The following is an 18,542-nucleotide window of genomic DNA, read 5'->3' as shown; positions in this document are numbered from 1 at the left end:
TTTATTTGTTGATGATTACTCTAGGATGATGACTGTGATGTTCCTTAAAGCTAAATCTGATGCTTTTCAGTTATTCAAGTGGTATTTAGCCTGAGTTGTAAAAGAAACAGGGAAGAGTCTGAAGTGCTTGAGATCTGACATAGGTGGTGAATTCATTTCAAGTGAGTTCAATTCATTTTGCAATGACAGAGGAATTAAAAGATAGATGTTAGCACCAAGGACCCCTCCTCAGAATGAGATAGCTAAAAGGAGAAATAGATCAATAATGGATTGTGCAAGAACATTGATGATGGAGGAGTGTATTGAAGAAATATTGGAGAGAAGTTGTACTGTTGTTTATGTCGTGAATAGAGTACAAGTCAAGAAAGGTAAAAATGCTACACCTTTGGAACTTAACTATGGTATGGATATGCTCCTAATGTGAAATATTTCAAAATCTTTGGAAGTAGATGCTATATACTTAAAGATAATAGGAATGGCAAACTTGATGCAAAGAGTGATGAAGGTATGTTCTTAGGATATTCCACCAAGAGTAAAGCTTACAAGTTTTTGAATTCTAACACTAACAAAGTTGTGGAAACTGCAAATATGAAAATTAATGAGTTTGCAGAAAGAAGTGACACTGCATGCAAAGAACCTGAAGATTGCAATACATTCATCTATATGGATGATTGTGCTCCCAGTACTCCAAATGAAGAAGCTAATCAAGTTGTAGTTTCCTAGCAAACAGGAAATGATGTGGTGCAACAAATTACCAAGCAACAAAGAGTGGGTGTCGAGCAACAGACTAAAGATGCCGATCATCATATAGAGAATGCCGAGCATGCAGAACACAAACTAGAACTTGAACAAGAAAGAGCAAATGAACTTGTAGAAGAGCAGAGAAGGAAATCACTTGTACTAGCAAAGTTTGTAAGAAGACATCACAAGCTTGAACAACTAATTGGTGATGCTGAATCAAGTGTTATGACAATAAAAAGAATCTAAGATGACACATGCTTACTTTGTGAATTTGAGCCCAAGACAATAAAAGATGCTTTAGACAATGAAGATTGGATTCAAGCAATGACTGAGGAAATTGAACAGATTGAGAAGAATAATACTTGGACTCTAGTGCCAAGACCAAAAGACAAAAATGTCTTTGGAACAAAGTCGGTTTTTAGAAACAAACTCAATGAAAATGGTGAAGTAACAAGAAATAAAGCAAGACCAGTATGCAAAGGATATGCTCAAGAAGGAGTTGATTACGGAGAAACTTTTGCTCCTGTAGCAAGATTTGAAGGAGTTAGAATTCTGCTTGCATATTCAACCTACAAGAATTTCAAGGTATATCAAATGGATCGTAAATCTGCATTTTTGAATGGTATACTTTAGGAAGAAGTATACATTGAACAACCTGAAGGATTTGTAGATCCAGACAAAAAGAATATGGTATGTAAACTAAACAAAACCCTTTATTGAATGAAATAAGCCCCAAGAGCATGGTATGAAAGACTACATAATCATTTGGTGAAGATAGGTTTTGAAAGGACAAATGATAATAATAATCTATATTTGAAGAATGGTAAGAACAATGAAGTACTGCTATTTGAAATATTTGTTGATGACATTATGTTTAGAGGAAGAGAAGCATTACGCAAATCATTTGCTAATGAAACAAAGAAGGAATTTGAAATGTCAATGTTTGGTGAAATCAAATTCTTTGTTGGATTAAAAGTATGTCAAATGAAGTTTGGTATTTTCATTATTCAATCCAAATACATCAAGGAGATACTAAAGACTTTTGGAATGGACGATTCAAAACTGGTGAGCATATTTGTGTCTACAGGACAAACTTTCTAAGAATGATGAATCTGCTGATGTGAACCAAACATTATACAGATCCATGAGTGGAAAATTAGCAGTTGGGTAGTTGCTAGATTTTCAACAAATCCTAAGGAGATTCACATGATGGTTGTGAAAAGGATAATGAGATAGTTGAAAGGTACATAAGTCTATGGATTGTATTACAAGAGAAGTGATAGATTTGAACTAAAGGTATTCATTGACTCAGATTGGGCAGGAAATGGTGATGACAGAAAAAACACTAGTGGAGGTGCATTCTTTTTAGGAAAGAGATTGATGTCATGGACAAGCAAGAAACAAAATTTTATTTCCCCAATCAACAATTGAAGCTGAGTATATGGTAGCTGTAGTGAACTGTTCAAACCATAGTTAAAAAAAAACGCAGATAAATCGCCAAAATCGCGAGTTCTCGCGTGTTATTTGCAGAGCCATTAAAAACAAGCAAAAACTCACCGTTGGATAATGGATTAATATCGCGGTGAGTAAAACACATAATACCGCATAAAATCGTGGGTTTTTCTAGTAAAAATCGGTCGCCACAGTCAATGCATGAAGTCGTTGACTTTTTCACCACGTCGTGACTTTGTTTTAGGGTTTTTTGGGCGCATTAAAACGCATTTTCAACTGCGATCTCTCCTGCGGTAAACCTTAATCCTTCACTTGCGACTTTCACTGCGATTTGAACAACATTTGACAGTGACTTGCGATTTCAAGTTTGAACTCAATTTGGAGTGCGATTTGGAATGTGGACTATGATTTCAGTGCGATTTGGATTTCAATGTACAATTTTCTATCTGATTCTATCTAAAAAATTTCTCATAGCTGATTTTAATTTTGGTACATGCTATTTCCAATGTATATGATTGCAGTAGTAGAAGATATCGCCTTAAGAATCAAGTTTTGCTTTGCTGGAAGAAGTTGCACAAGCATCATGCTTTTAATCATAGTTGTTTCTTTACTTACATTAGAGACTTGGTATTCAAGCACATTGGCCTTGGCAATGTAAATTATAATTTTTACATGCAAAAGCATAGCGACTCGAATTACAATGATCTGATGATGTGCTCTGGGGAGGTGGGTTGAAACCTAAGGTGTTGTGACTTGATGATTTTCCCATGCAGAAGAATTATCACTTAAGTTATTGTGTTGTGATATTTTCACCATTTAGGTTCAGGAGTTCGGAGACACATTAGTAACATGCACTTTCCTAAGGAATTAGGAAGAAAATATATTAAATTATACCACCATTAAGAGTTGAGAAACAAATTGTCAACATGTATTACAATTATCATTCAATTCCATCTTCATTATTAAAATTTAGATTATTCTCCTGATTATTATTCTTTTACCATTATAGATTGTGGAAGGAAATAAAGTTATTATCAGGATTGTTTAATATTCTTTAAATTGTTCCATCTTGAATGGCATGTTCTTGTTGCCAGAAAATTGAATTTTGATTTCCATTATTAGCATTAATAAGGTCCTACTGTGGCTAGAGGATTGTGAACCAGTGGAACTACATCAGGCAGTGGATAATCACTCTAGCACCATTAGCCTTTAGAACTGTTACAGGTATATTGAGGAAGGTTCATGCCAACCTATGGAGAATGACATTTAATTGGAATTGTGTGTCTGTTATTTTTTTGACTTGTTCAGGTTATATTGACAAGAAATGAACCTCAAATTAAATAGAAAGATGTTTGATTAGCCTAGGAAAGGTCAAAGATACTCTCTTATCAGTTGGGGAAGTATAATAGTTGAAACTTGAAACCAAGAAATGGAACGCTAGTCAGAATAGCTGGATATTATACCAGGGTTATTTAAATCTCCCATGGAGTTTTCCATAGGTGAAGAATCTCTAGAAAGCTTGTCTTGAAACAAAAAAACATTAAATTGTCACCTTGTAAGAACCTGACTAATAATTTTAATTGAGGGAAACCAGTAGGTATCTGAAGTTCTAAATCATTTTTGTTTTGTATTTTGAATCTTTGACTCTGTTTGTTTTGTTTTCTATCTAAAGTGCATAACTCATGTGCTAGTTAACTCTATCTGTTATGTGCCACTGCTTCTATCTTTATTGATTGATCTGATTTTTCGTTTTTGTATAGTGAACTTGTGTGTGTCATTGAAACAGGATGACTGGTGGTGGCAGAGCAAAGGACCCTTTTATGGAAACATGGTATCCCAAGAGCAAACAAAGGAGATATCTAGTGTATCCATTGCTTTAAATGCATGACTTCAGGCATAAGCCGATTGAAATATCATCTTGCAAAGATTCCATGCAATGATATTACACCGTGTCTAGAGTGTCCAGAAGAGGCTACAAGAGAGGCTATGGCAAACCTTCAAAAATATGCACAAAGTAAGGCAGCAAAAAAGAGGATATTCGAGGCCATGGCAGCCCCAATGGGGACTTTTAGTTCTATAGGATCACAAACAGGTGGAGAAAGTTCTTCTTCTATTGGGCCTCGGATACGGGGATCAGGAAGTGTGAGTGGATCTTTAGCAGATTTTTGGGTTCCACGTAACACTCCTGGTGCTTAACCCGGCTTACTAGGTACTGCATGGAACAAAGAGATGCACGAAAAGACAAAAGTGGCAATTATGAGATTTTGGGGTCGGAATGATCTTTCCTTAAATGCTTTGTGCAGTCCATATTGGGATCAAGTGGTAACTTCCATTTCTTTGTCTGGTAAGGGGTTCAAGTCCCCAACTCCCTATGAGGTGAGTGGGCCGTTGTTAGATGACGAAGTAAGAAACATTCATCAGCTTGTGGAAGAGCAAAGAAGAGTTTGGGAACAGAAAGGTTGCACTGTTATCTCGATGGGTGGACTGATGGCAGGAATAGGACGTTCATCAACTTTCTAGTTGCTTCAGGGGGGCAGTTGGTATTTCTAAAATCAGTTGATGCCTCTAATCAAGTGAAAAATGCTGAAAATTTGTGTAACATGTTGGATGAGGTGGTAATAGAAGTGGGAGTGGCTAATGTCATCCAGATTGTGACTGATAATGCAGCTGCATATGTGGCAGCCGATAGACTTCTGATGGAGAGACATCCCACATTGTTTTGGAGCCCTTGTGCTGCCCATTGTCTTGACTTGCTTCTTGAGGATCTAGGGAAACTGAGCTAGGTGGAGAAGGGTTGAAGATGGCAAGAATATTGCGAAGTACATCTACAATCATACATGGGTCTTGAGTCTTATGAGAGAGCACACTAGTGGTAAGGATCTTGTATGAGCAGGGGTCACACGCTTTGCTACTAATTTTCTAAATTTGCAAAGCATATCAGAGACATTGTTAGATCTTAGGCACATGTTTCTTGATAAGAAATGGTTGGAGAGTCCTTATGCCAAGAAGCCTGAAGCAGAGAAGATTGTGAGGATTGTGTTTGATGGTAGCTTTGAAAAGCTAATGGAGGAGACCCTCAAAGTAAGTTTTCAAATCTTAATTGATGATTTAGGATTTAATTTTGAAATATTTTCATTGGCTGATTTTGTATGTTTTATTATGTCTAGGTATCAGAACCGTTGGTGAAGGTTCTATGAATTGTGGATGGGGATAAAAACCCCATGGGGTTTCTATATGAGGCTATGGATAGCGCAAAAGAGGCCATTCAACACTTGTATAGGTCAAATGAGACAAAATATAGACCCATATGGAACATCATTGATCGTAGGTGGAACCAACAACTCCACCAACACATTCATGCAGCTGCCTACTACTTGAACCCCAAGTACTATTTCTTCGACACTTTTAAAGCAGATGCAGAGGTTCAAATTGGCGTGGACACATGTATTCGAAGATTGGTTGCTGATATGGACCTCCGAGACGTCATACTTGATGAGTTGCAGAGCTACAAGAGGGAAGAGGGGCCCATTATTTTCTTCTTCTGATTGCAAGCGTAGGAGATACACCTTGTAGCCAGGTAAAAAAGAACTTGCATTTATTTTTATCATACCATTTATTTTGCTCGTGAAGTTTATTGGAAGTTTTACCGCATCATAAATGATTTTTTAAACCTTGTAGATCTGTGGTGGGAAGATTATGGTGCCACAACGCCTAAAATTTTTATTGCAGCCTTGTAGTGCTTCTGGTTGCGAGAGAAATTGAAGTACTTTTCAAAACATACACACAAAGAAACGTAATAGGTTGACTAAAAAACGCCTAAATGACTTGGTCTATGTGAAGTACAACCTTCTCTTGCACGAGAAGAAGGTGAAAGGGCAAGCTTTATATGCAACACTAGACTTGGATGACATTGATCCATATTCAGCAGATTGGATTGCTCCTCCTGATGGTGACGGTGCAGATGAGGATGTGGGCGAACCTTTATTGACAGATGAGCAACTAGCTGAGTTTGAGATGGAGGCAGATGACTGGGATGCAGATGTGGCAGCACATGAGGTGGAACCTGAGCTTGGTCATCCATCAGAGGCTTCAGTGGAGCGTGAGGCATCTACTAGGTCACCTGTTGAGGATGTTGCTACAGCAACTACTTCAACACCACTCACCCAGCAGTAGCGATCTTTTTTGAGTTTTACTCGTAGACGCAATTTATGACTGCTACTTTTAGTTTTCATTGATACTGAAACTTGAACTTAATATGTATTCAGAAGTTGTTATTTCAAACTTTCATGGAGTTTGATTGCTATATGTATTGAACTTATCTATATTTTGATGTTATACAGTTATACTTGTTCGGTTTATGATTCTATTACTATGTTAATCTACTAAGTTTTAATTGCTATGAAATTATGAATTATTGTTTAACTCAGAACTTTGCTTCATATATGATAGATATCTCAAATCATTATATGTTGTACAAATGTAGTGTGTATGTATGCATTTTTAAGAATATTTTAAGAAATTGTATATTTTCAAATGTTCGATAAAAGTGCCAATTTATTGCCGAATACTTCGTTGAGTTTTTGCCGATTTCAATATTTTCACAATTTTTGGGTCAGCTGAGATATTGCCGATACCGAATTTTTAAACTATGGTTCAAACATTATGTGGATAAAGCAATTACTGAAAGGTATGAAAGAAGAAATTACAGATCTAGTAGTTATCTATTGTTATAACACAAGTGCTATAAACATTTCAAAGAATCTAGTGACCTACACTAAGACAAAACGCATTGCTATCAAGTATCACTACTTGAGAGAACTAGTGCAAGACAAAGAAGTGAAGTTAGAATATGTGCACACCAAAGAACAAATTGCTAACATATTCACTAAAGGCTTACCTAAAGATGCTCATGAATATCTTAGAGGTAAACTCAGGGCGATTCCCCTAAACAAAGCTACTTAAGGAGACAAGGTGCATTGCATCAAATGTGTTAATCAAAATATCTTACATATTGATGCAACACAACTCTACTTTGGGAAATGCCTAAGGTATATAGTCAAGTACAACATAACAAATTAGTCATGGACAGATGACATAAATCAACCAAACATGCAAAATGTACATAATACAGATGTATATGAAGCTCAGAAAGCTAAGTGTCTTTGGCATTGTTGTCAAAGAGGGAGAGATAAACCAAAGAGGGAGAATATACAAAGGAGGAGAGATATACAACGGTTAGAGTAGAAGATCTATAAACAGAAGGAGAGATGTATCCAAGAAGGAGATCTATTATTTCAGAGGGAGAAAATCAGTAAAGAGAATCATAATGAAATCTTTTGGATTGTATGGTAACCAAGTTAGATACATTGAGATATTGAGCTATTGCTAATATTGAGATGTTGCCATCAATGCCAAAGAGGGAGATTATTGGAAACTTACAATTGGAACAATTGTTGTATTGTCATTGATGTCAAATCTATTGATAAGATATGTTGCTATCTAATCTAAATGTCATATCTATTTGATTGATGAAGAGAATTTGAGAAATTGTTCATAACAATAGCACCTAGAGGAAAGGTTGAGTTATGAAAGGGAAGCTACAATGGACATTTGATTAGTTCGACTTTGATAAGACACAGTGATTGTTTATATCAAGAAAGTTAAGCTAAGCCAAGCAATAAAGTAAAAGGTTAAGGAATGCTGAGTGATGCCAGTGTCAACCAAGCCACAGTATGTGCCGAGCAAATTTAGTGTTGACCGAGCATCAATATTGACCGAGCATCAGTATCGACCGAGCAAGATAGTTGATCCTGAGCTAGAATTTTTACAATGACTGAGTGTTTAAGTGATGTTTGAGTGTTAGAACTTAGTGATTGCTAAGCAACAATGTTGAGAATGAATTCGAGGAAATTGTAATTCCTAGTCGACTCAGTTGATTTCTTGGGATATGTAAACTGTGTTGAAGATAAGATTGATGAGTTGGATCATTAAATTCAAGGTGAGGATTAGGTAAAGACCTAATAGATGGATTCCAGAGAAGTTTCTAGAAGATGATCAAGAAGGTGGACAGATACAATGAATCATGTTGAACCTAATCGTAAACCCTAAAATCTACTGTGATCGTGGAAAACGAAAAAGCAAGAGTTACCTATATAAAGAGATACAAAGCCAAACTCAAAAGAGAGTGTGAGTGTGAGGTGCATACAAAAGAAGGTTGATCAGAGACGCACAAGTGTAAATGCAAAGCTAAAGGAGATTGCTTGCGCAAATGTTGTTGATAGTGATAAGTGAAATCTGAGTAGATGGCTTAAGTTTTGTTGGAAGGAAAAGGTTGATTGCTTGAAGGGTTGCCAAGCGAATCAAGAACAGAGATGACAGAGGAGAGCTTATTAGTAAATCAACACATGAGCCGAACAGTGATTCGAACTTGCAAAGTGAGTTGTAATCATATAGATCAAAACCCTGTTGTTTTTTTTCTAATCATTGTAAACAGTTTGTATTGAAATCCTTTTAACAAAGGTTGACCTAACAGACATTTGAAGGACATAACAATCTATGTAAATCCTTTAACAAGGTGATATTCTAAATGGAATGATCAAAGTGCTCCGATAAGACCACTCCTAACAGGGTGATTAACCCTCTAACTAGGTCACATTTAACAATGTGTATTGTAAACCTTCAACAGGGTTGGTTCTTAACAGATCTCACTTTGAAAGAGTGAAAAATTGGTGACATGTTGTTGATGATTTTTCCCAAATTGGGTTTCCATGTAAAATCCTAGTGTCAAACTTGTGTTGAATGTTTTATATGTTTTATAGTTTATATTCAGCAAAGTATGTTATGTTTGAGTATCAGTACAGTAGAGACCGAGCAACAACATGATAAGCAAAACATTGAGTGTTTTATGTTTACTTGTTCAAGTGGTACTTATGGACCTTGAGTAATTGATTCACCCCTCCCCCCTCTTAGTTATTCTAAACATTTCTAACGGGGTCATCTTGCCTTATGGTGGAATGAATCGTTGAATGATAGGGAAGATAATAGTGAACCTAAGATCACTAGATTGAGAGTTATGATTTCTAGATTTAAGGGCAAGCTCATATTGGAGAATCATGAACTAGAACTGTTTAAGAGATTACAAAACATAAAACAAAAAGGATTTGACAGTTAAGGAGTATACAGAAGAGTTCTACAAGATGACAAGCAGATTCAGACACCAAGAGTCATCCAAGGAAAATGTGGCAAGATATGTTAATGGATTGAGACTTAACATTCAAGATGAGTTAAGTATGTTGAGGATTAGTACAATTGAATATGCTTATTAGTATGCCTTGAAGGAAAAAGATAAGTTGGAAAGAAGACAAGTTACCCCTAGGATAAGAGATAAATTGATTGTTGACAAGAGCAAAGACAAACTTGTGATTGAAGAGGAACTTGATCAGAAGATTCATGGAAAGGGCAGAGACAATTGCGAGTTCAAGTGTATTTGTTTCAAGTTTGGGAATCTTGGTCAAAAAGTTTTCCAATATTTAGTTGGCACAAGTAAAGGAATGCGGGACGTAATGACACATGAGGAACAAGCAGAAAAAGATGAACTTGTTCAAAGAGAAGCTACACTTGAGATGGGAGAGTCTCTAAAGTTCAGGAGAGTCATGTTGAGTAAGAAGAGCCTATGCAAAGAAGGCTGTTGTTTTGAACTTTTTGTAAATCAGGAGGCAAGTGTTGCAAAGTGATAATGGATGGTGGAAGTACCGATTACCTTGTATTGAGAGGACTCAAACATCCTTATCCTTATGGGATAAGTTGGTTTTAGGATGATCATATAGCGCAAGTGAAGGAACATTGTTGGCTTAATTTCAACATTGGACCTTATCAAGGTGAAGTATTGTGTGATGTAGTGAACATGAGTACTTGCCATGTTTTATTGGGTAGACCTTGGCAAAATGATGTTGGTGCTATTCATGATTGTTGAAGGAATGTTGTTTCTATTATGAAGGATGACAAAAATTTACCTTACTTCCTTTGAAGGAGGAAGGAATGAAAGCTAAGAACCTAAGTATGATGAAGGATTACACCTTGGGAGATCAGCCTGCTTTAGATCAGAAGGTGATGGATTTGCAACAGGTGGCCGAAAAGGTTATTGAGGTTGTACAATTGTTGAAGGAATTGATGAGCGAATGCTTTTTGATGAAATTGAAGACAGGTGACATCCAGTTGATGGTGTTACAATAGGTAAATGTTGAAATATAGCAAAATCTTGTGAGTGGATTACAACCTTGTTGAAAGATGTCAGAGGTGGAATTCAACAACAAAAGTTGAAGCAGGTATTAGTTGGTGATTGTAGAAGTGATAGAGACCAAAATACTTAATGTGGTAAGATTGATCAGAACATAGGTGGTAGAATTCTTCAAGATTTGTGGATTAGCAAAGTTGACATAGTCATTTCCTTCATGATGAAGAGGATTCATGGATCAAGAGTAAGCATGGGGTTTATGTTTTGAATCTTGTCAAATGTTCATAAGTTCCTTTAATGGAACATTTTCTTTTCACCTGGGTGTCTAATGCGGGAGCATCCTTGGGTCATTGGCAATCTTGCATCACCCAAAAATATTTCCTTTTGGTTTATCTATTTAATGTTCATTTGGACAATTTTCCTATTGTTTTAGGTTACGACTGATCCAGTTGACTCATTTTCTTGTGTGATGCTTATTTTGTGGTCTAGGCATCATGAAGATCCTTTGCCTAACTTTGCACCTTGTTTTGATGTTTCCAGATGAAGTTATCTTAAGATTGGTCAGGTCCTCTACTAGCTTTCCTGTTCTAATGGTTAAGGTGGTGAGTTGTAGCTTGCAATGAATATTCATGACACGCGATGCGTAAGGACACATTGTTCTATGTTCTAATATGTTTTACCAACCCTCTTGTATGTTGACATGACACGATGTATCTATTTTGGGGTTGTTCTTATGGATTTGGGTCCTAACCATCTGTTTGTAATCTGTTTCCTCTGTCTTGGAAATTAATGATTGGAAAAGCTGACCCGTGGTTGGTGATCTTGTATATAAGTAGGGTAGTAGTCCTTGTTTGTGTAGTGCTAGATTGCAAGAAGGGCTAGGTGATTAGTAGATAGAAGGATAGGAAAAGATTTGGTAGAAGCAAATGGGATAACTAGTGTTTGTTTGAAGTTTCTTAATTTTGAGGGATGATCAATTGCCGAAGGCTGGAATGTCTTATTGTAGTTGTATATTGACAATGATGATGTAATATTTGCATTTATAGGCCAACTTGGTCATAATCTAGTGATATTTCTTCCTTTGATGTTTATTCCTTATTAGTTTGTTTTGGCATTTTTGCTGTGGTTTAATCTTGTTGCAAGGTCAGACATCGCCTTTGGGGATTCTCTCTCCTTGACTGCATCATAGAGTAGAGTAGAGGGGATATTTGTTGAAATTGTTGCCGTAATGCTATCAAAGTAATTGCTAATTTATTGTTGGTCTTCATGGTGGATTACTTGTGTTGGTTTGGAGTATTGCATGGTTTGTACATTTCCTCCTTGTAGTATTTACTTGTGTTGATTAGAAATATTGTTTAGTTGAATGCAAAATATTTTGGATGCATATTTGGTGAACTCGCATAGACCAAAACACTAGCTACTTTTTGATTGTAAGTTTTCTTTGCGTGTTCAAATGACATACTTATGACCTTTACTTCGATTATTGCTTGCACATTGATATGCATCAATGGATGTTGTTAATGGAATGGTAATAGTTTGAACATCTTACTTCCACCTTAGGAGATTGCACTAGCTTGGTTGACGTCGATGGCTAAACTAAGTCTAGTAGAGTCACAAAAGCATTCATCATCTCTTGCATTCTAGGAGTAGAATATCTTTTGAAATCCTTTTCCTTTGTAGTTTGTTTTGTTGGAAGTGGATGATGTAGTTGATATCTATTGATTGAACAATGTAAGTTCCTTTGTGATACACAACATATCACATTATTATAATTGAGCGAGAGTCCATACTAAGAAGGAACCGTGAGGTTGTCTCATTTGATCATACAATCCACATACATTGTTTGGCATATGAGCATCCTTATTCAAGAGAGAGTTGGACATGTGGTGTTTCGTTTGGAATACTAAGTGTTCGATTTTGTATTCTGTAGTGGCATCTCATATCAACATGAAGTAATAGTTATATTACTCAAGCATATGTATGTATATCAACTATATAGATATGAATGTATATAATTATACTAGATTATATGCAGACATGAATTTTGAATTTTAGATAAATGTCTATGCATTTATTAATGTGAGTTATTGTTTGCAATAACCAATTATCTTAGGGAAGGAAAGGAAGTGCAAGGAGGGGGAACAATAATTATCTTCTGCATATATGCTCAAATGTGAGCCCAATCCTCCTTTTAGGGAAAAAAACATTTATTTGCTTTTTGGTTGCCTTTTCAAAAATATATTTTTTTAACTTTTTTCGTTTTTGCTATATCTTCCCACAAACATTCTTTTGTTCTTTAACTATTCTTTTGGAGGCATTCTTTTTTGCTCTTTTAAATATCATTTTTTTCCCCTTAAAAAGCCCACATGAAATGGTCTTAAAATATTATTTCACATTCTTAATTTTGACATCCCCTAAATTTTACTTAAGTGATAAAGTCGGTTTATTAAAATATTTTAGTGAAATAACAGAATAGTATTTTCCAATCTTATGAAATTCACCATGTTCAAAACTGAAGACTCTGCACTTTGAGCTGAGGAAAGGTTGAAAGAGAGACCAGTTACCCAAATTTCCATTTATTATAAATAGTAATATCCTAAAAATTGCCCAGACTATAGAACTCTATAATTGAAGTTATCGCACGCTGAAGTTGAGAGGAAGCCAAAGCTATGACCCGCTGCCAAAAATAATCCTCACTATAAATAGTAAATCAGCCAAAATTCCCAACGCATCAACTGGTGTACGAATTGATACTTACTAAGTAGTAGGTCTTGGAATTGTGCTGTCAAAAATAATCCTCACTATAAATAGTGAATCAGCCAAAATTCTCAACGCATCAACTGGTGTAGGAATTGATGCTTACTAAGTAGTAGGTCTTGGAATTGTGCCGTCAAAAATAATCCTCACTATAAATAGTAAATCAGCCAGAATTCCCAACGCATCAACTGGTGTATGAATTGATACTAAGTAGTAGGTCTTGGAATTGTCCGTAATGACTAGAAAGTGCTGTTCATCTCCATTAATCCATTTAAGTTAGAACACACTAGTGACATTACAATCCTCTGATCTTACTGCACCAACCCAAACATCCAACACCCTCTGTACTACAAGAGGATCTGAAAATGGCAACATTGCGCAATGAGGGCTGCATGTCTATGAATTTCAATGTTCAACTGGTGTTTCAGCAGGTCTGCTTTAGTCTCATCAAGTACTTGCATTGAGCTTGGCACATTAACTTGTGAGGGCTTGTTTTTTAGTGAGTACCTGCCTGGTCTGTAATTTCTTGGTAGTTTGTCTCAGAGAGTGATTGCTTTATATGTGTTGATGGATATATCTCCTCCCAAAAAACAAGGCAATTCTAAAATGAGGACAAAACACCCTACCGCTTCTTTCCCACCCTAATAACTAGAGGGTAAATTTCACTGAGATTTTCTCACTATAGAGGTGATGTTCCTGAGATGTCCTCACATCCCACCCCATTGAAGTTGTTGTTGCCAAGAAGTCCTTGAGCTGGCATTAAGATTGTAATTGTGTATAGAGTCATCACATACTAGTTAGTTGTTATCACTTCCTTGGATGACCTATACATATTTGCTCGAGTTTATTTAGAATTTAGTTAGTATTTTGTCTCACCTCACGTGTACTTCCTTTGTAAGACACCTCTTGCACACACTTTTGCCACTCCATAGAACAATTCTCAAGTGAGCTAACAAATGTTACATCTTTTGAGTGGCTAATCATTGTTTCGGGTTTGCTAACCTTTGTTAGGATTAGAGAGGCAGAAATAACAATTACATGCAAATATAACCAATATCAGAAAAGAATAAAGCGCAGAGAAGAGAACATAAGATACAAATATTTAATTTGGCTCACCCAGTCCTTGGGTTACGTCCACCAAATAACGACTCCAATATTCTTATTATCCAGTGATTTCAACCTGATTATAGTCTGTAATCCCTTGCAACTCAATACTGCCAAAAGAAGCTACTAAATCATCATACCTCATAAAATACCTAACCCTAAACCATTTTATACTAGACTTTTGCCACTTACAAAATTAGGGCTAGAATATGCCTTTGAATAGAAATAATCAACTCTGAACACTTTTTACAATAGTAAATTCGTTTTTGGCTTCAAGGGCACTGCCCCTTGACCCCACTGTGTATTGCAACAAGGAGTGTGCCTAGGGCGCTGCCCTAGGACCTTGCAAGGGGCGTTTTCCCTTAACCCTTGGCATAACGCCCATAGGAAATTTTGGTGGGAGGGCGGGGAACCATGCCGAATGAAGTGGGGAAAAATTAACCTTTGAGTTTGATTAGGCTCCACATGACAACAATCTTCTCCACCTTGCTTGACCTATTTTGCATTTGCTTGAGTTTACTTTGGGATTATTTATACTTTGTCTTATGTCATGTGGTCAAGATGTGCACTCACTTTGTGAGACTTCTTGCACACACACTTGCCACTCACTAGAACACTTGTCAAGTGAGCTAATAAGTGTCCCATATTGTGAGGAGTTGTTATTATTGTTTCAATAGTTATCACTGTTTCAGACTTGCTAACCTTTTCCACCTTTTCTATATAGGCAAGGCTACACTGTACATTTTACTCATCTCCTGCTAATATTCATTTGGCTTATCATGTGGTCATGGTTTGGAGAAGTTATTTTCTAGTTTTTGCTTATGATCTTGGAAATCACAAAAGAAACTTTGTGAAGCTCCTTGAATTGCTAAAAAATTCAGGATCTCCCCACAGTTTTAATATGCCATGATATTAGTTTTGATTTACATCGAAGATTTGGATAGACAAGAAACCATGATGGCATGTACGATTGGTTGATCTTGGAAGAAAAAAGAGATACTTAAATGTTATTGGAGACAAAATAGATAATTAATATAGCTGTCATGTTTTTGTTTACATGGATGCATAGTTCACAAACTCAAAACTCAAAGAGTACTCGACAAGTCCAAAATTTTGAACTCCACAAAAACTCAGAAAATAGTTGACAAAAAACTCAGCAACTTAAATGTACTGAAAATTAATATCTGGCAAAGAAACATATTTTTTGGTTAAACTCAATTCCAAAATGTATTAAATTAAAATTTGACATCTCAAAATAGGATGCATGGTTTTATTTTAGAACCAACATGTGAAAAACACATTTTAAAACAAAAAATTTACTCGTCAACATTTTTACCCACATTTTTGTGTCTATAAAAGCGGGAGAGTTGAACTTGTGAAAACTTGCATAGCGAAAAACTAAGAGAGTACTTGGCAACTCGAAGAGTACCCACAGAGTTTACAAACTATATATGGATGTGCATTTTCTTTATCTTAATTTAATGAAGCTTGAGATAAAAAATTTCTTAATTTTTATGCCATCAAGATCTTGGGCTTAGTAGAGAGTGGTGGTGGATGTACATTGTTATCAAGTTTTCATAAATGTTTGCTAGTTTTTGGTGATTTCTGTCAGTTGTTTCTAAAAACTCATGTACTAGAACTAAGAAAATAGAGAAGAAAAACAAAAGAAAGATACAAGAATGGTGGTATTCCTATCTTCGACTGTACAGTCCTCATCATTTAAATTTGTCAGATTCTCCAGTCCCACTATTGGTTCTTTGAAGAATGATGAAAATATGGTATTGGAGAAACCTTAGTGATAAATGTATGAAAAGTGACGTGCCATGAAGTTCTGCATGGTCTCAAGGCTTTAATTTGGCCTTTGTGGCAGGGTCTGCACCCCACGACCCCACCATGTATCACCATAGGAAATGTGCTTGGGGTACTGCCCTTAGGATCTATTTGGGACATTGCCTCTCAACCCCTACAATATGTCGTTGGAGTTGTTTTTTTTATCATTGCCATCCCCTGAACCATCCATGCTCCATACTGCTTATAACACTTATTATAATCAGATTGTGAGTGTAAGCCAATACCATTCCTGCTCTACACATGCACATTTATATGTATTTGTAATTTTATAACAGAGGCAATAACATGGAGAAACTGTCTAAAGAGGAGGAAAAATGAAAAGTACTAGTATGTGCCCAAGCGAGAAAGCTTTAAGGTGAGAAAATGCCGAATAATGCATGGAAGATACATCTCAAGATAGACTAGCAACATCCTTTTGTTGGCTGACAATGTATGTGTGTGTGAGTGGGAATGTATGTATGTACACACACATATCTATAGGCAAGCATATGCATGTTTTATTGGATTGTTTATATTTTAGCTTTTTTGTTAAAACTATGTCTCTGTTGGGAAGCTAATAAATCAATTGCTTCACCTAAACTTTTTTGGTGGGTATATATGAATTTTATTGAATGTAGTGTGTTAAAACCATCTGGACTGAAGTTTTAATTTGGATGATTTGCCAGAGGCATAAAGGAGAACCATTGAGAGTGTACATGGACCTCGAAGCTGGAAGGAGATCTACCTCAGCGGCAGATGTTTTTGTTAGTTATCACGCTGGAGATGATATACAGGCAACATATGCTGGTGCTCTTTTTCATAATAGTCGTAACTATTACGTCTCTCCTTATAAGAATAATGTAAGTGGTACTACCCATGTTGTCCTCCCTCCATGGTTTCCTTCTGCCATGATAGCAAAGTTCTCTCCTTTTTGTAAATTAGAATTCAACATTTGACAGTCCTATGGATAGGCCTATGAAATCTTACTTTTCATCTATGATATGGTGGATATTATCTATTAATCTCTCTGGCAATCCTCTTTATTGTGTAGTTCTGATTTGGTTGTGCTGCCATTATGGTAGAGTGCGTAAGCAGTGTATCATGAAACTCTTCTTCATGGAATTCTTAACCATGCTCTTATTTCTCATATTAATTTATTATAGTATTTCTCTGTCAGGATACACTGGTATATTGGTCTTCCTCGAGATGTTTGAAAGACAGGAATCAACTTGCAGGAAAATTACTTTCATTGCTTCCTCACCATTCATTTGGGAAATGTCTAAACAATGTCGGTGGACGAGATATGGCGTTGAAAATGTATCCGGAATGTCGATCGAGTGATAGTGGAGGTCATAGTTGGTCTGATCATCTTCACTGTGCGATGTCACATTACAAATTTGTCTTAGCCATTGAGAACACTATGACTGAAAGCTATGTCACAGAGAAATTGTTCTATGCTTTGGATGTGGGCGCTGTACCTATTTATTTTGGTGCTCCAAATGTTCTGGATTTTGTCCCTCCAAAATCTATTATTGATGGGACCAAATTTAATTCCTTAGGAAGTCTGGCTTCATATGTAAAACGGGTTGCAAATGATCCTGTGGCTTATGCTGAATATCACGCCTGGCGTCGTTGTGGTGTCCTAGGGAATTATCACAGGACTCGGGCAGTCAGCCTTGATTCTTTTCCCTGTCGATTATGTGGCTTAATAAGCAAACTTGGAGGAAAATACGCAAATAATTGAAAGATCTTGTCTTGCATCATCGTACAAATCATGCATTTCTTTAACATCTCTGGTAGCAGTTGTCCCCTTATCTGCAGTCATATTGGATCATGTGTCTTCAATCTATTTGATTATCGACGACCTTTGGAAATAAAATTTACTTCAAATTTTCAGAATAGCAGGTGTAGTGCATAAAATTTGAAAGATGGCCAGTAAAATTGGAGGGAATCTCCATGGAATGATTAAGGTCCCAGTTGTAAATGCATTTTCTGTTAGTGGAAATACCTTTAGTATCTATTATCTGAGGTGGCTTAATTCTCCTAGAATTTGAGTACTTCAGGCAATGCACTACTGTCACCAAAGAAATCAAGAAGTTCAAGTTCTTTTGACGGCGCACAATGTATTATAGTTGAGACTTGTTTGTTTCTTCTTTACGATGTTATTTATAATATTATGCAGTCCTTTGCGAGTTTTATTAGTGATGTGCGGGTGCTGTACAATCAAGAGTTACAGGAAAACATTTCCTCTTTTCTCTCTAAACAATTGAATATCCCATGTGTCTATTTGCAATGCTTTGTGGATCCTTGAAGGACCTTTGTTTTTGACTTACAGTGGGCATCGTTTATCAGGTGTTATATTGCAGTATATTATTAATAGGGTAAAAATCTCATTTTAAAAGCTAATCTACGCTGATTAATTAAA

The 18,542-nt window shown here is 36.2% G+C and overlaps 1 protein-coding gene across 1 annotated transcript in view; it reads left to right on the top strand.

The window, feature by feature from the left end:
- Positions 1-18,311, top strand: part of FUT13 (fucosyltransferase 13) — a 45,156-nt gene extending 26,845 nt beyond the window's left edge. The window contains exons 2-3 of the mRNA XM_089828449.1: positions 16,804-16,977; positions 17,295-18,311. Of these exons, the coding sequence (XP_089684575.1) occupies positions 16,804-16,977; positions 17,295-17,861 (741 nt within the window). The 3' untranslated portion in view covers positions 17,862-18,311. The remainder of the gene's footprint in view (positions 1-16,803; positions 16,978-17,294) is intronic.
- The last annotated feature ends 231 nt before the right edge of the window (positions 18,312-18,542 follow it).

Source organism: Cupressus sempervirens, chromosome 5 (assembly GCF_028749045.1).
Source record: "Cupressus sempervirens isolate cs-2001-9-10 chromosome 5, ASM2874904v1, whole genome shotgun sequence".
NCBI lineage: Eukaryota > Viridiplantae > Streptophyta > Pinopsida > Cupressales > Cupressaceae > Cupressus > Cupressus sempervirens.
This window is presented reverse-complemented; position numbering and strand designations above follow the sequence as displayed.